This window comes from Artibeus jamaicensis, unplaced genomic scaffold (genome assembly GCF_021234435.1).
Source record: "Artibeus jamaicensis isolate MK-2021 breed Jamaican fruit bat unplaced genomic scaffold, CSHL_Jam_final contig_240, whole genome shotgun sequence".
NCBI classification, from domain to species: Eukaryota; Metazoa; Chordata; class Mammalia; order Chiroptera; family Phyllostomidae; genus Artibeus; species Artibeus jamaicensis.
The window spans coordinates 15,484,981-15,509,515 of NW_026521506.1; the positions used below are offsets into that span (position 1 = coordinate 15,484,981).

Genomic DNA, 24,535 nt, shown 5'->3' on the forward strand with positions numbered 1-24,535 from the left:
CCCTAAGAGGTGTGAGGGTGGCCTGGTGGAAGCCAAGGGCTGTGAGAGGAGTGGATTAGAGTCTAGTGGAAAGGCTGCCCAGCAGGGTCAGAGTATACTCGTACACAGGAGGGCGGTGCAAATCAGCAAATGTACTGAGGATGCCGGGAGGTCAGATGCTCCCGCCAGAAGGTGCTATAGACACGGAAAGGTGAAAGGTGACAGAATTCTGGCATGATTCCTGTGCTCCTGGACTGGCACGGAAGGTACCGGTGTAGCCTCATGGTTTTCCATAGGCGTACACATAAGATCTGGGCTTCTAGACACTGTGTTCTCCAGTGAGAAAGACGAGGAATCCTTGGATAAATGACTGAGTAAGCAGCCTTTTCAGTTTCCAACAAAACAAGCCAAAGAACCATGCATTAAGCATGCCAACGAGGGGTGGTTTATACTGATAAACTATTTCTAGTAGGAAGATATGGAGTCAAACCTTTATGCCTCTGACAACATCGGTGGACAGGGAGGGCAAGGAGAGAGTGAGTAAACAGGCAGACCAGTCCAGGTGGGTGGAAGGCAGCTTTAATAAGCTAGGGGACTTACAACCAAGGCTTGTCTTGGGTGGCTGCAGGAATCTTAAAGTTTGTGTAGAGGCCTTGACTGGGTTCAGTCACTCTACTATCCAGATGATGGTCTCCACACCTTATTCTCCCAAGGCTCTGTCCTTGAAAAGGCTCTGGCTATGGGAATGGTGGGCGGAACCTACATTCCGAGGGCAGGGGTGTGAGTAAGAAGCCTCCGATCACTCAGGTCCAGCTCAAGGGTTAACTGGTGGTCACATCCTCTCACTGACTTCCTTCAACAGGTGGCTGGGGATTGTGATGAGATGATGGCAGCAAACCAACCAGCGCAGTGTCTGGAGCTCCACAGGCTCCTGCTGCATGTCAGTTCCCCTCATTTGGTGTTCTCTCCTTAGAGTGATAAGGTCTGAACACCAGTGTTGTACAGACCTCGTCACCTTGAATGCTCACAACCCCCCACCCCTGTCCCCAAAGGCTCCCATGAGTGCCCATGGCTGGCCTGGCCACACAGTAGTTGGTGGAGGAGCTGGGCTCAGGGGGCGGGTCTTAGGGAGGATAGGGCATGCCTGCCTGCCTGCCTGCCTGCCTGCCTGCCTGCCTTCCTCCCTAGCTGGAAAGGGTGGTCCTCCCTCATCAGAGGGACTTGGAGCTCTGGTCTGACCCTCTCCCGTCTTGGTTGTGCCAGGTTACAGAATCCCTGCAGTGGGCGTGAGACCATCAGGGACTGAACAGGGCCATCTGGACAGAGGGGAGGGAAGCGCAGGGCACTGACAGGGACTTGGGCTCATCCCTCCTGTGGTGGCAGACGTTGGGTCTCTTTGGCCAGGGTGCTTTGACCCCTGGGGAGCTCTTGGTGACAGGTGGGGAGTATACCCAGGCTTTGCTCCTCAGTGTGAGCACAATTCTGTGTCCTGAGGATGGCTCCCTACGGTGGCCTGTGGTCCTGCTTTGCTCTATCCTGGCCACTGCACTTCTCCCTAGTCCTCCCTCACTCACCCTCTGCCCACATGCCACCCTCACCCCTGCAGCAGCCTCAGAACCACTGGCCTGGCTTCTCTGGGGAGGCACCAGGACTGGAGCTCTGATGGCACAGTTAGGGCTAAGGTCGGGGAATGGTAAGCTTCTGTCCCTGCAGTTGATCTTCCCCCAAACTCTGCACCACCTGGCCAGCAGAGAGGCAATGGGGACCTTGCCACACCTGCTGCTGCAGAGAGGCCTCTGGTGCAAGGAAATGATGTGTGGACAGACTATTTCTCCTCACTTCCCCCAGCCTACCCTTGGGATTCAAACGAATTAAGCACTTTCCAATACCCGGCTCTAAAATGAAGATAAGACCTAGGTATTGGGTTATTCCAACGAAGGCTGTGAGTGGGACAGTTGCCACCTGTGGGGCCAGGCCTCCTCTGCTGCTGCTGCCTTTCTCCCCCCCCCACCCGGGGCCAGGGGAAGGCAGTGGTCCAGGTCAAGTGGCATCTCCAAGCACCTCCTGAAGAGGCCGGAGTCACTCACAGCCCTCTGAGTGCGCTCCCCTCCCCCAGCTCCCGGTCTTAAGTAGTGATCTCACCTGTGGCCCCTCTGTCCTCCGAGGCTATTGCACCACAGCAGGAACAGGAGGCCCCCAGTTTTATTTATTTTATTGAATATGAGGCCTTTCCTTTCCTTTCCTTTCCTTTCCTTTCCTTTCCTTTCCTTTCCTTTCCTTTCCTTTCCTTTCCTTTCCTTTCCTTTCCTTTCCTTTCCTTTCCTTTCCTTTCCTTTCCTTTCCTTTCCTTTCCTTTCCTTTCCTTTCCTTTCCTTTTCTTTTCTTTAACTTAGAGAGACTATGAGATTTGACACCGGAAAGAACATTCCTCTGACCAGGACAGAGTTAACCAACACACGTGGAAAATTGAAAGCCATCTCATTCAGGTTGGTGTCCCTGATTTTGTAGAAGTTCCGTGGCCTGGAAAACAGACTGCAAAGAAATAAAGTGCACTGAAAACCCGCCGAGCAGCCAGGGCCCGGTGGGGTTGGGGAGCGGTGGGAAAGGAGAAGCAGCTCACTCACTACTCAAGGCCAAAATGGCAAGAAAAGCCATGGCGGGAACACAGGCAAGGACCAGTCCCTGGCCCCTCCCCCAGCCATTCCCTTAGAGCAGAGACAGCCAAAGGCGGAGCCACAGAGCCTCCAAGTGGGGAGCCGGTCTCTGAGGCCAGGGGCCCTTGAGGCCCAGACAGACATTTCTCCCCGTGGGACACAAGCACACACTCAGGGAACAGCCTCCCCTCATGCCATTCTCAGGCCTTCCTCCTCCCTGGCTGGCCCAGCAAGAGGATGCAGCTGGGGATCCACTCACCCAGAGGATTTCACTGGGGTGAGACCTGGGCTCGAAAGGAGCCCATCTGTGTATCATCCCCAAGAAGGCCCCTGCTCCTCCTCCCAGCTCTTACAGCCCCTGTTGCTCTGCTTTCTCTGAGGCTGTCCTGGGAGATCTATGGATGGAGCCAGCAGGCTGGCAGGCTCCCACAAGTGGTCCTGGGTGGGCAGGGTTGGAATGGAGGAGGGGTCGCCAGGAATAGGGACTCCCAGGAGACTTGGCACAAGGAAGGAAGCCGTCAGGCCCTGTCCGTGAGGAACTGCTGGGGGCATGTGGGAGCCTTGGTCCAGCCTCAGTCCCCAGTCCCCGGGGTGAGCCGGGAGGAGTAATTCACCCAGGACCCAGACTCCAGCTGGGCAGCTGAGTGGGGCAGATGTGGTGAGATTGGGCCAGTCGGGGCCTGGGGCTGACCACACTGCTGTGGGTTTTTAGTCCCAAGATCTCTGAGTACTTGGGCCCAGAGCAACCAGTGTCACAGCAGATGTGGGACTGGGGGCGGGTGGTGAGGGCCGTGGTCTCTCCTGGCTCCCCTCTGGGCTGCTCCTGCCCGTGCCGGAACACCAGTCAGTAGTGTACGCACCCCAGGCCTCCAGGACCAATCCAAGCCCATCTAGAGTCCTCTCCCGTCTGATCCTGGGCATCGGGGAGCTGAGCCTGGGGACAGAGAGATGGGGTCCTGTGTGGTTGCCATTCCCCTCCCACCCCCAGTTTATCTTTTTACCTTCCTGGTCACAGCATGTCCCCAGGAGCCACCCCCTGCTCCCCCAGCCAAGCCCAGAGGGTTGTGTCCAACTGCTGAGGAGCCCTTGGTCAAGCCTGGGGTGGGGGGGGGTGGGAAGACCTGGCTCTGTGGGTGAGGACCTCAGCTACCCAGGGGATCCTGGGATTCATCTCTCTTTTGCCTGTCTCAGCTTAGACTATCCTCCTGGTCTTCCCTGTGATTCCCAAGACCTCCCCAAGGAAAGCTGGTTGCCCACATTTTCCCTACCCTGAACCTCTCTCTCCCTAGGTCCCCTGGGAGCCCTGTGATTCCCCTGCCCCATCCCACCATGCCAGGTCTTCCAGAAGACTGGGGAGTGGGTGGGGCAGTGCAGGCCTAAGGAAGACTTAGCTTCACCACTTCTTTCTTATCTGTGTGACAAAGGCAAATCTGCGCCCACCCCCCACCCCCAGGACCCCAGGTTCCACTGTCCCTAAGTAGAGAGTAGAACTCCCCTCATGGTGTTGGTAGGAGATCTCAGTGCCCAGGTGACATGGTCCTTCTCCACGCCACAGCCACACCACTGGGTTACCCCACCTCTTGGGGCCTCTGCCTGGAAGGCCTTTCATCTCCTCCTCAGCCAGGCTACTCAGCTGCTACCAGGAAGTTCTAGGGCCAGGTGGGCCCTTGGGCACAGGTTGGACTCTTGAGGAGGCCAGAGAAGGGGCGAGTCACCAGCTTCAAACACCAATTTCTGAAGGAAAAAAAATGGAAACCTGAGAGTTGCCTCCCCACCCAGAGAAGTCCCCTGCTGTCCTGGTGTTGTCTCCTTTACAAGCCCCATCTCCATCTTCTCCCCCCACCCCACCTGAGAACTGCCCTCTGCTCAAGGAAATCCCCACTTCCCAGATCCTTGGGGTTCACAGCACACTCCTGGAGGTTGTCTGTGCCACAGGATGGCATTCTGTGGCACAAGGAGGGCTGTGGGTGGCAGAAGAGCAAAACCGTGGAGGGCGGGGGCTGGGGAGAAAGGCACCTTTCCACGCTTCCACAACCGCATCCTCAGAGAGGAAGGAGCAGAACAAAAGTGGCAGCGATAGCCTTTCTGGAGGCAGACAGCAGCCCCCTGGCCCTGAAGACACAGTGCAGGGAGCTGCAGAGAGCCCGTGGCCTGAGGGCTGAGAAGGGGACACCCCTGGGGGTTCAGGCTGCCTACCCAGGAGGGTGGAGGAGAAGTGTGGCAGCATCTTTTCTCCTCTAGGGCCTCCCCGTGGCCTCCCGCAGCCCATTCCCCTCCATTTCCTCTGGCTCTGGTGACACCTGCTGTGCCTCTGGGGAAAGGGGACCTGGAACTGGGAGGTGAGTGGGAGGGGACAGTCGGATCTCTATGGGAGATGGGCTGAGCTGCTGATTGGAGCCATGTCTAAGCTACAGCTGCCCCTCACCCCCAGTCTGGAATCATGACAAGGGACTCTGAAGATCCCCAGGCTGCCCTGCCTGCCTCTGCTGGACTCCGCAGCTCTCTGGGCGCAGCTCTCGGGCCCCTTCTATATTTCATCCACAGCCCCAAGGGGCCTCGATGTCTAAATATTATGGCAACTGCCTCCCTCCAGCCCGCAGGGCCAACCTCTCTCTGGCAGCCTACCTTTATAAGGTCAGGCTGGTCAAAGCAGGTCCCTGCAGCAGCAGCATTTCTTCTTTCTGGTTTCCCTCTTTTGCCAACGTGAGGCAACGGGTCGGCTGTACTCAGATCATGTCCTCAAACCCAAAGTCACGGCTCCGTTTTCTGAGTTTTTGTGCAATCCAGCACTGGTCGCGAGGGGTGCGCGCAGGTCACGCGTGGGTCTGGTGTTCGGTGGCCTGGGTGGCTCAGTGGCCAGCGTCCTCTCTCGGAGCGCTAGGGTCTAGAGGTCTGGGCCGCCCCGCCTCCTTTCCATACCGCCTCCGGGGGATCTGGGCGGCTGCACTGTCCTCCTTGTGGGCGGGTGGACGCACGGGAGGGCTGGCTGGCGCAGGACCCTCCTGTGGGTCACTGTGGCCACAGGCGCTCACTCGATCCGCATCTGCAGGCGGACGTTGAGCATCACCGAGGCCACGATGTAGAAATAGGGGAAGTTCATGCGCAGCCGCCAGGCCAGATCAAAGAAGGTGAGCAGCGTGCGCGTGAGCCCCTTGCAGAAGGCACAGTAAGAGCCACGGGCTGCTGCAGAGCGGGACAGTCGCAGTGCCAGGCCAGACAGCGTTGCCACCGCCGCCACTGCTGACAGAGCTGTGGATGCCGCCATGGGCCTTGCAGATGCAGACCTCGCCACCACTGGAGCACCAGCGGCTGGCAGGTGGACGTGAGGCCTAAAGTGACCAGTCAGCCTTGGGTGACCTCCTGCCCCGCTCGGCCCTCAGTCTCCTTCAGGGTGAGATCTGGTGCAGCAGCAGCCACTGGCTCTCCTCTGCCGCCCACGCACAACCTAACCCCTTCTCCGGCTCCCCGATGGGTGGCCACCAACGTAGCTCCGCCCCTACCATACCCGGCCTTCTTCCTGCATGTGGGGGTGGGGGGCACAGAGATGCTGCAGCTGATAGGACCTAGACCCAGGCACCTGCCCAGTAGGCAAGCCCAGGCTTCTAAGAGTAGATCCAGAGAGCCGGGACTGTTTGGAAGGTGGTGCTCTCCAGGGATTACTTCTGTGGAAAGCCCTAAAGTGGATGGCCCAAGTTCTGGACTGGTAAATAGATGTACAGAAAGCCCACCCACAATGCTTGGCTCATTCACACCATCACCCACTGTCTCCACAGAAAATCCGGGTCATCCAATTTATTGCATTTTTCTGGTACCACTATGGAGTTTCACCAAACCCACAAAATACCCTTTCTGGTATATTTGCTAGTCATATGTATTTTTCTTTATTCGTGAATTGTCCCACTGCCCTTAATGTTCACCCCATAGTGATTTCTAAGGACTCCTCTTAGTCTGTCTTTGCCCTGGAGACTGCAGAAGGTCTTCTCAAATTGTTATTTGGCCTTTATGGCCTTTTTCTTGCTGGTTGTGTGGACGAAAAGGGACCACATACTAACCTTGACAAGTCCAGGTGAGGCCTACATGGTGGCCTTACAAACTCAGAGACCTAGAGTAACCATGTAGGATGGTCTGAAATTAAAAAAAAAACAAAAAACAAAAAAAAAAAAACTAACTAACTAAAAGCAGATCCTGGCAGGGAGTCATGTCCTAGGGCAGTATTTTTCCCTAACAAAGGTCAATCTTCACCTTCACTGACTCTATTTTTTTTTGCATATATGATAACATGCCCTTTTCCAGAGCCCTCAAAGCACAGGCAATTGTTATTGTTATCATGGTAATTGTTGACTGTTAACTATCCTGTACCCACCCACGTAAAACAAGTATGTGTCTATCATTTTATTTTTTATCTAATTCCAGAGGTTTTCCTGCTTTGCTTTCTTCCACCTCCCTAATCTATCACCAAAGGATTTCAAGTAACCCACTCACATTTCCTCTTTTGATTGTACTGCATAATATAAGGTGCAAAATTGCCATTTTCCAGAGCATTTTTTTCAATCTGTTGAAATTTTACTTCTCGGCAATTGTCAGTTTGGCTTGCATAAACTCATAAAAATTCTTCCAGGTTTGGACATTTCTTACTTGACAATGGGTTTAAAAGCCCTATTATGGTTTCATCTTATCTTTATTGTAAACCAAATGCAACCCAAACTTGATTATGTTTTCAAGATTATTGAAATGCTTACACTTCATTCTAGTTATGACTTTAAAATCTGTCTGCAAGAAGTAGATCTATGGCCCTACCTGGTGTGGCTCAGTGGATTGAGCACCGGGCTGTGAAGCAAAGGGTTGTCAGTTCAATTCCCAGTCAGGGCACATGCCTGGGTTGCAGGCCATGTCTCCAGCAGGGAGCACATGAGGGGCAACTACACACTGATGTTTCTCTCCCTGTCTTTCTTTCTCCCTTTCCCTCTCTCTAAAAATAAATGAATAAAATCTTTTAAAAAAAATCTTGTGAAGGTCATTCTTTAAAAAAAAGTAGATTTATAAAGCTCTCATCCCAATTTTCACAAGAAGGGCTGGCCTGAGTATTAATATTCTCTCAAAATGTTGGTTTACCATCACATGTGAACATCCCTCTGGTATCCATGTAACTGTTTATGGAACCCAGCAGATTCATACACTGATTGAGCAATTGCCATACCTACATGGTCATGAAAAAATAGCCAGTTTCAGATACACTAGATTATTGTGTGACATCATGATTTTATCAGCAACATAACCATGCATAGGCATGAATGCATAGCAGTACAATTTACTATAGCCAAGAGTTGGAAGCAACCTAGGTGCCCGTCAGTAAATGAATGGATCAAAAAATTGCAGTACATGTACACAATGGAATTCTGCGCAGCAGAGAGAAAGAAGGAGCTCCTACCCTTTGCAACAGCTTGGATGGAACTAGAAAGTATTATGCTGAGTGAAATAAGCCAGGTGTTGAAAGACAAATACCATATGAACTCACCTTTAACAGGAAGCTAAACAACAAAACAAACAAGCAAGCAAAATGAAAACAAAGACACTGAAATAGAGAACAGGGGGACAGTGACCAGAGGGGAGAGGGGAGGGAATTTAAGGGGAAAAAAGAGGAGGGATTTAGAGAAACAAGTATAAAGGACACAGGGACAATAACTAAGGGGGGTGGAAATGGGAGGGAGGTGGGGAGCATGAGGTGGGGTGGGCTTGGATGGGAGAAATAGATAGAAAACTGTACTTGAAAAATAATGAAATTAAAATTAAAAAAAAAATACCAGAGCATATATATCAAATTACTCAATATTGTTCACCTCTGCTTAAGGTAGTAGAAAAGATGAAAACAGTTTTTACTCACTATGTATATGTACATATAACTATATATATATATATATATTACTTGTGTAATACAATGAAAAAAATAATTACTTGAAAAAGGGCAACAGAAATATAGACTTTAGCCACATAGAAACCCTTTGTTCCAGACTGGATCCAACCTCATTTATTTGCAGAGCCTGTTTCCTCCAATCATTTCTGAAACCTCTCCTTGGCCTTATCTCATATATTTTTAAGATTCTATTTTGAAATAATTATAGACAAGAAGTTGCAAAAGTAGTACACACACAAAAAAAACCCTTGTGCCTTTCATCCAGCTTCCTTAATGGTGCCATTTCCTATAAATGCAGTATAATATCAAAACCCAGAAATTTATATTGGTACATTATTATTATCTACACCACAGGCCTAATTTAGCATTCACCATTTTTCTAACCTGCATTAATTTCTGTGTATATATATGTATTGCTCTATATATACACACAAGCGATTTTTTCCATGTCAGGATTTGTATAACCATCACTACAATCAAGATACAATATTATTCCATCACCAGAGAAAAGCTCCTTTAGGCTATCTCTTTGTTCTCACTCAGCCACCCTGTACATATTTTGTTGTAGTTATATCTATTTCATTTTTTTTGGTTTTCACATGTTCATTGTTAGTATATAGAACTGCAGTTGATTTCTAATTAAGCCTTCTATTTTGAGATAAATGTAGATTTATGTGTGCTTTTAAGAAAAAGCACAGAGAAATCCCATGTATTTTTTTTTACCCAGTTTCTCACAATGGTAGCATCTTTCAAAACTAGGGTACAATATCGAAATCAGAATATTGACATAAGCCATCTATTTTGTTCAGATTTCCCCAATTTACTTGTTCTCATGTGTGTGTGAGCATGTGTCTGTATTCAGCTATATGCAATTTTATCACATGCATAGGTTCATGTAACAGCCACTACAGTCAAAATACAGAATAGTTCCATCACCATACAGATCCCTCATGTTGCCCTTTTTGGCCACACCCATTTCCATTCTGTTCTCCTTTCTTAATGCCTGGCAACCTGTTGTTAATTTTTATAATTTTGTCTTTTCAAGAATGTCATATAAATGGAATCATACAATCGGCTTTTTCACTGAACATCATTCTCTGGAGAGTCATCCAAGTTGTTAGGAATGTCAAATATTAATAGTTCATTTCTTTTCATTGCTGAATAGTATTCTTTGGTATGGTTGTTCTATAGTTTGTGTACCATTCACCCATGAAGGACATCAGGCTTGTTTTCAGTTTTTGGCTATTATGAATAAAGCTGCTGTAAATATTGGTTTACAGGTTGTGTGAACTCAAAAATTTCCATTGGTATCAGATAAATGCCCTAGGGTGTGATTGCTGGATTATATGTTTTATATGTTTTATTTTTTGAGACTCTCACAAACTGTTTTCCAGAACGGCTGTAATGTTTTACATTCCTATCAGCAATTTTTAATGTATCCAGTTTCTCTACATTCTCATCATTATTTGGCATCTCTTTTTCTCTTTTTAGCCATTCTGACAGGTATATAGTGATATCTCATTGTGGCTTTAATTTGTATTTCCATAATGATAATGATGGTGAAAATCTTGTTATGTGCGTATTTTCTATATCTATAACCTCTTCAGTGAAAGGTTGTTTGTCATTTTCTAAATGCACTGTTTTTGTTAAGTTTTGTGAATTCTTTGTATATTCTAGATATGTGTCCTTCATCAGATATGTGGTTTGCAAATATTTTATTCCCAGTCTGTAGCTTGTCTTTTCATTTTCTTAACAAGAGATTTCTCAGAGCAAAAGTTTTTAATTAAAAAATATTTATTTTTAGAGAGAGGGAAAGGAAAAGAGAAAGACAGGGAAACATCAATGTGTAGTTGCCCCTCATGCACTCCCTACTGGAGAACTGGCTTGCAACTCAGGCATGTGGCCTGATGGGGAATTAAACCAGTGACCCTTTGCTTCACAGTCTGGTGCTCAATCCACTGAGCTACACCAGCCAGGGAAAAAGTTTTTAATTTTGACAAAGTCCAATTTATTTATGAATCGTGATTTTGGTGAATGAGAACCTTTTTATGAACTCTTACAGTTTTTTCTATGTTGTCTTTAAAATTTTTAAAGATCAATTTTATACCATTCTGTGGTAGTACATTTTTAGTTAGTTTTTGTGTAAGGTTCAGAGGTTAAAGTACAGGCTCGATGTTTGACTATGAACGTTCAATTGCCAGAGCACAATTTCTATAAAGGCTATCCTTCCTCCTTTGAATTTCTTTTTCACCTTTATCATAGTTGAGCATATTTCTGAGGGTCTATTTTGGTGTTCTCTATTTTGTTGCATTGACTTATGTGTCTATGCTTTCCTCAGTACCACACTGTCTTAATTACTATAGCTATATAATATATGTTATTATTCGGTAGAATGATTTCTCCCACTATTTGTTTTTCAACATTTCTTTAGTTATCCCAGTGCTTGTGATTGTCTGTTTAATTTTAGAATACAAGTAAGTTTGTATATGGGTACAAAATTTTTTCTAGAAATATTATTAAGCTTACAGACTAATTTGGAAGAGAACTGACATTATTTCTAAGTTTAGTTTTCCAATTCATGTACATACTACATATTTTTATTTAGATCTTTGATTTATTTCATCAAAATTTGTATAATTTTATGCATTCAGATTCTGTATGTGATCAATAAATATATTTCTAAATATTCATTTTCTTTAAAGCAATTAGAAATGATACTGTATTCTTAGTTTGAGCTTCCACATGCTTGTTGTTATTATGTAGAAATTCTATCATTAGAGACTTCTGGCCAAGATGGAGGCATAGGTGGAAATACTGTACCTCCTCACACAACCAAAATTAAGGACAACAAAGATTTAAAAAAGAAACAAAACCAGAACAGACAGAAAATTGAATTGTACAGAAGTCCGATGACCATTTAACTAGACCAGTAAGAGGGGCAGAGTCAGCAGTCGGTGGAGAGGGATAGTGGCAGGAAAAGGTGGTGGCTGCCAGATCCAGGAGTGCAGGTGGCATGGGGCTGACTGTGGTCACACATTCGCACTCATATAAACTAGGCAAAAATGGGCAGCAAGACAGACTGCACAACCCAGGGTCCCAGCGATGGAAAATAAAGCCTAAAAGCACCGATTGGAAAGGTGTCAGGAGAGACTCCCAGACTCATAGGAGAGTTTGTTGGAGAGACCCACAGGGTCCTAGAATGTACACAAGCCCACCCACCCAGGTGAGAAATGACAGAGAAGACTGAAATCTGAGAGACAGCAGAACAAGTGCCATTGTTCCCTCTCTGACCCCAACCCCACATAAAGCGGCACAACCCAACCACGGTGTTGCCCCACCCTGATGAACACCTAAGGCTCCACCACTCATACATAACAGGCGCGACCTGACCAAAAATGGCCCAAACAGAAGAACAAATCAAAGCCCCAGAGCCAATACTTTTAAGCAACCAAGATAGCCAACTTATCAGATGCACAGTTGAAAACACTGGTGATCAGCCCTGGCTGGTGTAGCTCAGTGGACTGAGCACAGGCCTGGCAACCAAAGGATCATGGTTTGATTCCCAGTCAGGGCACATGACTGAGTTGCAGGACAGTTTCTAGCAGGGAACCCACGAGAGGCAACCATACATTGATATTTCTCTCCTTTTCTTCTTCTCTCCTTCCCTTCCCCTCTGAAGACTAAAAAAAAAAAAAAAAACAAAACACTGGCGATCAGGATGCTTACAGAGCTGGTTGAATTTGGTCGCAAATTAGATGAAAAGATGAAGGCTACACTAAGTGAAATGAAGGAAAATGCACAGGGAACCAATAGTGATGGAAACAAAACTGGGACTCAAATCAATGGAGTGGAGCAGAAGGAAGAAAGTAACAACCAAATAGAAAAGAATGAAGAACAACAATTCAAAAAATGAGGAGAGGCTTAGGAACCTCCAAGACATCTTTAAATGTTCCAACATCCTAATTATAGAAGTACCAGAAGGGGAAGAGGAACAGCCACAAATGGAAAACATTTGAACAATTAATAAAGGAGAACTTCCCCAATCAGGCAAAGGAAATAGATTCTCAGGAAGTCCAGGAAGCTCAGAGATTCCCAAAGAAGGTGCACCCAAATAGGAACACACCCAGGCACATCATAATTACATCATCCAAGATTAAAATGAAGAAGAAAATTCTAGAAGCAGCAAGAGATAAGGGAACAGTCACCTACACAGGAGTTCCCATCAGACTGTCAGCTGATTTCTCAAAAGAATCCTTACAGGCAAGAAGGGGCTGGAAAGAAGTATTCCAAGTCATAAAATGCAAGGACCTACATCCAAGATTGATCTATTCAGCAAAGCTTTCATTTAGAATGGAAGGGCAGATAAAGTGCTTCTCAGATAAGGTCAAGTTTAAAGAGTTCATCATCACTAAGCCCTTATGATATGAAATGTCAAAGGGACTTATCTAAGAAGAAGAAGATAAAAAATATGAGCAGTGAAAGGTCAGCAAACTCACAGTTATTAACAACCACACCTAAAACAAAAGCAAACTAAGGGGACAGCTAGATCAGGAGTGAACCATAGAAATGAAGATCACATGAAGGGTTAGCAACAGGAGAGTGGGAGAAGGAGAAGGGGGGGAAAGTACAGAAAATAAGTAGCATAGATGGTTGGGAGAAAATAGACAGGGGAGGGCAAGAATAGTATGGGAAATGTAGAAGCTAAAGAACTTATGACACATGGACATGAACTAAAGGGGGGGAATGTGGGTGGGAGGGGGTGTGCAGGGTGGAGGGGAATGAAGGGCAGGAAATGGGACAACTGTAATGGCATAATCAATAAAATACATTTAAAAAAGAAAAATAAGATAAAAGAAAATTAAAAAAAGAAATTCTATCGTTAGAAGTTTGTTGCTTATTTTTTATGTTTGAAGATTTTGTTTTTATTTTTCTGTTACTAGTTTTTAGTTTGATCCCATTATGGTCAGAAACCAAACTCCTGTGCCTTCAATTCTTTTGGATATTTTTAGATTTGTTTTACAACTTTTAAAAGAGCATCCTTCTGGAGTGATTCCAGAAGGCAATGTGGGTGATGAAATGACTGGATTTATGCCTTGTGATGAATGTTTGCAACGTTTGTAGTGTAGAGAACAAAGACTTACGAAGGAGATATGAGGTCTCCTTCAAATACTTGAAGGTCCACTGTGCTGGAGAGGGATTAAACTAGTATGTTTAATCTAATTCATGGTTTCAAATTTCAGCCAGTTGGCTGAAACTGTCCTTGGCCAGCTTAATGAATGGAAAACCTTGAGAAGCAATGAAGCCCCTGTCATTTTCATGTCATAGCACCACTTGGAGATTGATTATTGGTCAGGGATAGTTAAATTAAACTTCCCATATAGGAGACATCTGAGCAATGTTTCTCTTTCTATTTCTCTCTCTCTCTCTCTCTCTCTCTCTCCCTCTCTCTCCCTCCCTCCCTCCTTCCCTCCCTCCCTTTCTTTCTCTCTAAAATCAATAAATATATCCTTGGGTAAGGATTTAAAAAAAAAACTTTTAAATCACACCAGAATTTGAGGTGAGGTTCTTATAGGCAGCATAGACATGATGATATTTAAAAATATATATACTGTCAGCCCTGGTTGGTGTGGCTCAGTGGTTGAGTGCCAGCCTGCGAATCAAGAGGTCGCCAATTTGTACCCCAGTCAGGGCACATGCCTAGGTTGTGGGCCAGGTCCCCAGTTGGGGGGGCACACAGGAAGCAACCACACATTGATGTTTCTCTCCCTCTCTTTCTCTCTCTCTTTCCCTCTCTAAAAAATAAAATGAATAAAATCTTTTAAAAAATCTACTCTGCCAATTTCTGTGTTTTAATTGTTATTTTTAACCTTTACATTTAAAGTAATTGTTAATATCTTAGAGCATAAGTCAGCCATTTTAATATTTCCTGTTTGTTCATTTTGTTTCTCATTACTCTGTTTTCCTTATTCCACCCTCACCCAAGGATATGTTTCTTGATTTTAGAGAGTGTAAGAGGAGAGGGGAGAGAGAGAAACATTGATGTGAGCAACATCCATTGCTTACCTCCCCTACACACCCCAACCAGGATTCAACCCACAATCTAGGTACACACCCTGACAGGAGATCAAAACCTACAACCTTTTGGTGTTCAGATTAATGCTCCAATCAACTGAGCCACTCATCCAGGGTTCTGTTTTTATTTATCTTACCTTCTAATAGGATACCTGAGTATTTTTTAGAAATTCCATTTTTACCTAGATATAATGTTTCTGAATATGGCTCTTTGTATAGCTTTTTATAATTTTATATTATTTTATAGCTTTATTATTTATTTTATAGCTTTAAAAATGTAATATATATATGTACATATCACAGTTTACTGGTGTCAACACTTAGACCACTTGAAGTAGAGAAACTTAACTTCCATTTAGGTCCCTTTGTCCTCTTTTTTTAAATACAGAGGGGCAAAAGTAGATTTACAGTTTATGTATGGGAAATAATACACTAATTAATAAATAATAATACAAGAATAAACCCTGTGTTTCATGTACTCACAACTGTAAACCTACTTTTGCCCCACCGTGTATGAATAGCTTAAGTATTTCCTCTATCTACATTGAACCCGCATCAAATGATGTTATAGTTTTTGCTTTAACCATAGGACATGATCTTAAAAAAACTCATATGAGGAGACAATTATTCTATTTACCCCGAATTTTATTCACTCCATCAGTTTGTCTTCCTTCCTGAAGTTCCATCCTCCTTGTGTTATAATTTCCTTTCTGATTAGGGAATTTCCTTTAGCCATTCCTTAAGGGTAGGTCTGTTGGCAACTGATTCTCTTAGATTTCCTTCACTTGAGAATGTCTATGTTTAAATTTCTCATTAATGAATACTCAGATCTTGCTTAGATTCCTTTCTAAGGAGCACTGACTTTTTTGGTCCTGTCAATTTTACATAAATCTATTGTTTGCCTAAAACTTATAAACAGTTTCCTAGTTCCATTATTTATTTGAGCCTCATTTTGTGTTCTGAGAATTACATTGTCATTTTCCCATGCACATGTATTCAATTGATTTTCCTTCTGTTAATCTAATTTTATAATTTTATTACCACTCCAGTTGTAAGAACTAAAGAAGGGAAAAGGTGGGGGGAATTCTTCCTTTCCCCAACAATTATAAGAGGTCTTTATACATTTTAGATACCAAGCCTCTGTGGTATACATGTTTTGCAAATATTTTCTCCCAGCCTATGTTTTGCCTTATAATTTTCTGAATGTAAATTTCAAACACCAGAAGTTTCTTATTTTGATGAAGTTTATCAGTATTTTCTTTGTGGTTCATAGTTTTTGGTTTTGTGTAAGAAATCTGTGCCTGTCCCAAAGTTAAAACTTCTCGTATGCTTTATTTTAGAAATCTTTATAGTTTGTTTTGCATTTTGACCTGTTGTCCATTTCAAAATAACTTGTAGTTTTCTTCTAATGGTTAAAATGGTGGCTTCTGGTTCATAATGCCAGAGAGTAGGAAAGTGGAGCTGCAGGAAGTGTCTACATACAGAGATAGAACTTTTCTGCTCCAGCTTAAAAAAAATGTGTGTATAACATGAAAGAAGAGACAATGTTCATTTTATTTTTTAGATATCTTTACTGAGGTGTACAATATTTGGCATACAATATGTGGTTCATACTTATAGTGTATAATTTAATAAGTTTTGGCATAGGTCTACCCTCTTGAAACCATCAGTGCAATTAAGTGAATAAATCCATTACCCTCAAGTCTGTTCCTTTGTAATTTCTTCCTCCCATTCTTTCTTGCATTCCACACCTAAGCAACCATGGATCTACTTTCTGTCAGTATAGATTCATGGAGGAAAGGGTCACCCACCAGGAGCTACAATTGTGAAGGGATACAGAGACATATCGACTAGTCATTGTTGTGGTAATGAATAAACACCTTGACCTCTCTCCTCCCACCTTGGATTTCATGAAGTTGTTTGTCAGTGGCCAAACCCAACTTCCAGCCAGAAGGCATACATGTCAGCCTTCTAGGGCATGTAGCATGGAGAAGTATAAAATTATATGTGTATAACATGTACAACAGTCATCTATTTCAGGACCTGTTGGTAAAAAAAAAAAGTACAGTACCAATCAGTCCATGGGCTTGTAACATGAAGAGAGTGGAACAGAACTAAGATGAGCCAGAGAAGTAAGTGGCTCTCTATGTAATGTGAGGTGGAGGAAATTGACAGAGGGCAGCCCCCTTTCTTGTCCCTTGTGCCTTCATTAAAGATGGTGTTGAAACTCTTTCACTGCGTATCTAGAGACAAGAATTACCAGCAGTGGCTAGGTTACTCCTGGGCACTACTGACTTGCTCAACAGAGACCATATTTCTTCCCTCCTTCACTTGAGGACATATGTTCATTGCTTCTAGAGACAGAGGAAGTGAGAGAGAGAAACACTGATGTGAGAGAGAAGCATTGATCAATTGCCTCATGTATACACTTGGACCACAGATCATGTGTGCCCAGATCGGGGATCAAAACCACAACCTAGTTATGTGCCCTGACTGGGAATTGAACCTGCAACTTTTTGGTTACAGCATGACACTCCAACCAACTGAGCCACACCAGCCAGGGAGAGACCATATTTCCTAACTTCATTACGGTGGTCATTTTCATTTTTGTTCTCACACTACACTGTAATTATTTGAGGTAGTCATATTTGTGCCTGTTGTCTCACAGTTACTGATTGCCTTTTTCAGCATTCATCATCATGCTTGTTGTCATACACAGAAAGAAACTTACTCCAGTGGTCATCCTCATACTTATTATCTGACACTGAACATTGATCTTATTCCAGTGGTCATCATCACACTACTGTCTCACTCTTATCCTTAACCATAATCCATTGGTCATTTTCTTGTTTGTTAAGCTACACTGAACATTATCCTACTTCTACAGTTACCTTCTAGCTAGTTGTCATACTCTAAGCCTTCACCTTATTCCAGTAGTCATGTTTATGATTGTTGTGCCATAGTGAATCTTAAACTTACAAGGTCTGTCCAGAAAAAGTCCAGCCATTGTTAATATAATGAGAAAAGTTTGTACAACAATAATGTAACCTGGCAGCCAAGGAGAGTGGACTGGAATGTGCATGTGTGAACAATGACGACTTCACTGTACTAGTCAGTGGGGGTGGTAGATGTCATTGAGTGATTGTGTGTACTGTGTGGCCATTGCTTTCAAAATTACTGAGTGAGGGACTTCTAGCCAACATTGGAGGCATAGGTAGATACACAGTGCCTCCCTGAACAACCAAAAGAAGGACAACAACAAATTTAAAAACAAAAAACAACCAGAACTGCCAGAAAATTGAACTGTATGGAAGTCTGACAACCAAGGAGTTAAAGAAACATTCATCCAGAGTGGTAGGAGGGGTGGAGACTGGCAGCTACAGTGGAGAGGATGTTTGACAAAGCAGTGGCTGGAGAACCAGGGTGGGAGAGATGGCAGCTGGAAGACTGGGTGAGGCAGTGACTGGTGGGGTGGATGGTGGCACATTTGCATGCAGATAAACTGAGAGGAAAAACTGGGGAGTAAGACAGACCACACAACCCAGGGTTCCAGTGCTAGAAAATAAGTCCTCAAGACCTCTGACTTAAAATACCTTTGGGGTTGAGGCAGCTGGAGAAACTCCCAACCTCACAGGAGAGTTCACTGGAGAGATCCACAGTGTCCTAGAACATACACAAACCCACCCACCTGGGAATCAGCACATGAAAGGCCCAATTTGCTTGTGCGCAGCGAGGGAAGTAACTGAAAGCCACCCAAGAGCTCAGCAAATGGCATTATTCCCTCTCAGACCCTTCTACACAGAGCTCCACAAACCAGTGACTTGGGTTGCCCCACCCTCACAAATACCTAAGGCTCTGCTCCTTACTAAGTAACAAGCGTGCTGAGACCCCAAAAAATGACCAAATGAAAGGACAGATTGAGGCTCCAGAAAAAATACAACAAAGCAATGAAGAGATAGCCAACATATCAAATGAAAGTTTCAAAACTTTGGTAATCAGGATGCTCAGAGAAATGGTTGAGTATGGTTGCAAAACAGAGTAAAAGATGAAGGCTATGAAAAGTGAAATAAGGGAAAATGTACAGAGAACCAACAGTGGAGGGAAGGAAACTGGGACTCAAATCAGTGATTTGGAACAGAAGGAAGAAATAAACATTCAATCAGGACAAAATAAAGAAAGAATTAAAAAAAATTAGGAGAGGCTTAAGAAACCTCTGGGACAGCTTTAAACGTTCCAACACTCAAAGCATAGAGTTGCCAGAAGGAAAAAAAGAAGACCAATAAATTGACAACTTATTTGAACAAATAATAAAGGAGAACTTCTCCAATCTGGCAAAGAAAATAGATTTCCAGGAAGTCCAGGAAGCTCAGAGTCCCAAAGAAGTTGGACCCAAGGAAGCACACACCAAGGCATATCATAATTACATTACCCAAGATTAAAGACAAGGAGAGAATCTTAAAAGCAGCAAGAGAAAAGGAGGGCATTCCCTACAAAAGAGTTCCCATAAGACTATCAGCTGATTTCTCAAAAGAATCCTTACAGGCAAGAAGGGACTGGAAAGAAGTATTCCAAGTCATGAAAGGCAAGGACTTACATCCAAGATGACACTGTCCAGCAAAGCTCTCATTTAGAATGGAAGGGCAGATAAAGGGCTTCCTAGATAAGGTCAAGTTATAGGAGTTCATCATCACCAAGCCCTTATTATATGAAATGTTTAAAGAACTTATCTAAGTAAAAGAAGATGATCAAAACTATGAATAGTAAAATGACAACAAACTCATAACTATCAACAACTGGACCTAAAAAAAACCCAACAAACTAAGCAAACAAGTAGAACAGGAACAGAATCAGAGAAATGGAGATCACATGGAAGTTATCAGTGGGGAGGTGGAGGGGGGAATTGGGAATAGGTACAGGGAATAAGTAGCATAAATGGTAGGTACAAAATAGATGGGAGGAGATTAAGAATAGTGTGGGAAATGTAGAAGCCTAAGAACTTATATGTATGACCCATAGACATGAACTAAGGGGGGTGACGTGGGTAGGGGGGTATAGGGTGGAGGGGAATAAGAGAGAAAATGGGACAACTGTAGTGGCATAATCAATAAAATATATTTTTAAAATGACTGATCCAGTACAGCAATGAGTCTGCATCAAATTTTGTGATAAACTTGAACATTCTTCTGAGAGAACTATTCAGATGATTCAGAAGGCTGCAACTACGGGCAACTGGCTATTGGCAGGTTCTTCATGACAACGTGTCCACCTATGTATCATGTCTCATGCAGTTGTTTGGCAAACATCAAATCACCCAGGTGACTCAGCCCCCCTACAGCCCAGATTTGGCACCCTGAGACTTTTGACTTTCCCAAAAAGTAAAATCACCTTTGAAAAGGAGGAGATTTCAGACCATTGATGAGATTCAGGAAAATAAGATGGGGCTACTAATGGTGATTTAGAGAATTGTGTGAGGTCCCAAAGTGCCTACTTTGAAGGGAACTTGGGTTTCATTTTCCTATGTACAGTGTTTCTTATATCTTCTTTAATAAATGTCTCTATTTTTCATATTACATGGCTGGATATCTTCTGTACACACCCTGTATTTCCCCAGTGATTTTCTTCCTGCTTGCTGTACACCAAAGGTGGCAAACACAAGGCCCATGGGCAAAATCCAGCTCTCCACTTGTTTTATCTGGCCCAGTACCTTGTTTCTACCTGGTGGCAGCCAAATGTAGAGCCCCTTGGCCCTAGATAAGGAGTAGTTACATTTATAGTCCTAAAATTACATTTGGCCCTTTGAAGGCAACCATGAGGTTGATGTGAGCCCTGGTGAAAATGAGTTTTATACCCCTGCTATACACCAAAACTAACCTGATTCAGCAGTTAGCCTAATTAATGCTTTCTATCTCACACTGATGAATAAATTCATTCTAGCATTCGTTATGCTTATCATGTTAAACTGAAATATAATCTTATTCAAGCAGCTATTTAATTGCTTGTGTTGCCCAGTGAACTTTCACGTCATTCCAATTCATATTTAGGATTGTTTCCCATACCGAGAACAGCCTTATGCTCGCAGTCTTCATGCATGGTGTTGTCTCACACTGAACCATAACCTTTCCCAGTGAAAATTTCCTGTTTTTATCTCATATGGAACAAGTGGTTGTCTTTGTGCTTGTAGTTTCAAACTGAATCTTAATTTTGCTCCAGTGTGTTGTTTCATCCTTGAGCCTAAAATTACTCCATCTGTTAGATCCATGTGTTTGTTGTCAAACACTGATCCCTAACTTTATTCCAAGTGTCATCTGTGCTTCTTGTCTCACTCTGAACCTTAATATAATTCATGTAAGTCATTTGAAAAAGTAAATGTGACTGTTTCTGTTTGATGATTAGTATTTTAAATAAAATGATGATTGCTATGGTAAAAAGTTATTTTCCCATTTTCTTTTAGAAAAAACTACATCACATATAACTTAGTAGAGAGTAGTAAAAACAGAATTACATTTAAAACATAAACAATGTACTTCTTTTGATCAATAAGTATGACATATAATTTCTGGTAACAATAGCTAACAAGAATCAAATATAGACATTTCTGTCTTATGTTTGCATGCATCATAAAAGAACAAAAAATAAGTTTTAAACTTTTATAAGAGATAAATATATAAGTAGAAAAAACTGTTCCTTTTTTATTTTTATCCCAAGTTGTCATCTATATTTAGTAACAAAATTTTTATTTTTCAGAAGTATATGACAGCTATCAGTAAAAATTTCTTACTTTAAAAAAATGCATTTTTACATTATACTATTGTACACAGGTAAGTTATTAATCACACATTTTAAAAATGGAACACTTTAATGTCAAAGCTTGTGTTGCTTTAATGTAACTTGAGAAGACTAGCACTGAATCATATTGAACTGCAGCATACATACTACTGTACTGTCCTGTGCTAGAGGGATATATGCGCATTGGTGTTGCCTTGGTAACAATGTTAGGTGGCATTCCTGGTTCTTCTGATTTTTCTTCTTCAAACACCAGGCACATCAGAGAAAAGTTAATTCAGTACCTTTTTTTTTAAAATAAAGGGTCTTCGTGAAATGATTTCTCTACAGTTATGAGATTTGATATACCTTCTGATTCTCCAGATTCATCTGTCTCCAATTGCTGCTTCATAAACATTTATATTTTTGGTAACTGAATAACTGATGTTTGTGGTGCCTCAATTGCTCTCTGGACATGTAGGGTTTGGCCTGATGGCAACTACACTAGACTACTAGGGACCCACTTCTAGCACTTAATGTACTTACAGAAACCTGAGCTAAAACAGAGTTTGTTCCATCCTGCAGGGATTCAATTATTTCCATGGTCATTTTTCCTAATATATTTTTTCCTGCCACATTTTCTCATTATCAAGACATTTGTAATCAGTGCTTTTCTCCTTGTTTTTCTTCTTCATATAACCCTCTATGATGTAATTTCTGTAGTAGACCACTCTACTGATTACAGATAGGAGGGGGTGGAGATGAAGAGCCCACCACCCCTTGGGAGCTTCACCACCACTCCGCATCCTATTGCAGTAAGCCCCATGGCCCCATGTGGCCCCCAGGCTCCTCTGTTGTGAAGTTGACTTCTCTGTCCAGCCAGGACCTGTAGCTCTCATTTTTTTATGCCATTGCCACACACTGGCACTAACATCATTTGAGTCTTTTTCTTAATGTTTCTTGTCTCCTGTTAGATAGGACAAGGGTCTCAAGGTTTTGGAGATTCTTACCAAATGCTATTTTTGCTAAATGCTAAAATGTAGTCCAGTAGTTTGCAGATGAAGCTGCAACCAATGAACTTGACTGGAATCACAACTGGATGAGTTTAGCCAACTGCAAAAAAAGAAATCAACATGTAATTAACCAAATAGTATAGATGAGCAATGGCTAAACTTCCCTTTGGAGAGACAGAGCTTTGGATGTTAATCCCCAATCTCCTTTGCTTGTTTGCAAGTAAATAAAACTACCTAATGACAGTCAAGTCTCATTCTTAAATGGAACACCCCAAGTGGTGAACCATTTGAGTTCTGTAACATCCTGACCACTAACAGTTCCAGGTATTCACATTCTTGTTGTCTCACAATAAACCTTAAACTTACTCCACTGAACATCCTCATACTTATCTCACTTTCAAACTTTTGCCAAGGTCAGCTTCATGCTGTGTCTTAACCCTTTTCCAGGCTGGAGAACTTTGATTCCTAATTGACATCTGTAAATGCAACTGAAAGCCCAGCACTCTCCAGATCATGGGAGAGTGAACCATTTCCTTGAGTTCAAAACAACTTCTCCATACTAAAGATATTAGGCAGCTAAATCCTGTATCAACATGCTCCTTTACTATGACTTGTATTGAGGCTTTCTGGCATCACATGGAAGAACTGAGGTTTCAGTCCCACTTTTACCTATATGGGAGACCTCTTTCCTTATGTATGGGACATTGGTAGAGCTATATTAACCCAAGAGCTTCTTGATGGTCTTAAACTCAGGGGCCTTTAAAGAGGTGAATCAGGATGTAGTGATGTGAGAGTTAAGATTATGCCCTTTAAGGGGAAACCAGACTACAAAGCTTTGGGATTCTATTGTTCAGAACTCAGTGTATCAAGAAAGAGATCTACATGGAAACTGAAGATTGCTGAGGTGGAGAGAGAAGCTTGGTTTGAATTCATCACCCTCATGCAAAAGTGTTATGAACACAACAGAGAGATTTATTCAACTTCCATAATTCTTCAGCAGCTGGAGCAGTTGAAAGATAAGGCCAAAGTTGCCTTTAGAAAGGTGGTTTACTTTATTTCATGCTTTTCACTTCTCCAGAAGCATGAAATCTGGGTCAGTTTATGTAGAAGTCAGAACAGGGGCTTTGGTGAGACTGGAGAGAAAAGGTATTTTGTTTTGAAAGGGAGTGTGAAGAAGTGAGCAGTTTAAGGGATATAAAAGTGTCTGAAATGAAGTATACAATATTATTCATGCTGGACATTCTTCCCTTCAGAACATAGCACTTCAAAGTTCAGGCCATACTGAAAGGTGAAGATAGTGGTAGGAGTATCCAGGAAAGGAAAGATCATGTATGGAATATGTCATTGCCCTGTTGAAAAGAGGGTCTGAGTGCAGCAGTAAGAGGTTGCATACAGTCAAAATGGACTACTCATACTGTTTATTTCAGATCAAAATCTAGAGGAATTCTTCAGTGACTCAGTAGTTACATAACTTTTTAATGTAAAGTGCTCCTCTAATATATGAACCAAGTTTCCAGGGAATCCTCGGAGATAAAATTGCAAATCAGTGTATCATGTCTCCTGGATATTGAGATGGGCTTCTCTCATTCAGAAGTAGACATAAAATTTTAATACCTTTGGACTGTTAAAAATGTAATCTTGGGCCTCGCCAGACGTCTGAGAAGTGTTGTCTCACAATGCTGGATAGAGAGTAACCTATCATGCTGGTAAGAATTGACCAGACCCAATCCCAGTAGTTACAATTGCAGAATCAAGGGGCTGAGTAAACAGATTACTAATATTGAGAAACTAAAAAATGAGCTTCTTTCCCATCTGTTCTATATCTGTTACAGAGGACTAGAAAAAAAAGCAGGGGCTGCCCAAAGTTTAAGTGTGAGCTTTGCTTCTTTATAAGCATGTTCAGCCTATATGACTAAACTAGAAATGAAATAGGGTTTCAAGAACAGACAATGCAGTTTCCTAGAGGTGCTGGAATATTTCTCTTCAGAAAGTCATGGTGACTACAGGTGCCAAGAGGGCAGAGCATAATGTCTCTCCTCCCCCACCTGACAGCCTCTTAGGAGCTGATTCACCTGTATGTTCCTTGATTACCTTGACTTTAACCTAGGCAATCTCCTCAGCTCACTAGGAAACAATCCCTGCTG

At 43.2% G+C, this 24,535-nt stretch overlaps 1 protein-coding gene across 1 annotated transcript; it reads right to left on the reverse strand.

Moving 5' to 3' along the window:
- Positions 1–546: 546 nt before the first annotated feature.
- On the reverse strand, positions 547–6,048 carry LOC119049311 (small integral membrane protein 10-like protein 2A). Its single transcript, XM_053662310.1, has 5 exons — positions 5,259–6,048; positions 4,211–4,367; positions 3,494–3,567; positions 2,438–2,511; positions 547–738 (listed from the first exon to the last, which is right to left on the reverse strand). The coding sequence occupies exon 1, from the start codon at positions 5,896–5,898 to the stop codon at positions 5,662–5,664; it is 237 nt and encodes a 78-aa protein (XP_053518285.1). The 5' UTR covers positions 5,899–6,048; the 3' UTR covers positions 547–738; positions 2,438–2,511; positions 3,494–3,567; positions 4,211–4,367; positions 5,259–5,661.
- Positions 6,049–24,535: the final 18,487 nt, after the last annotated feature.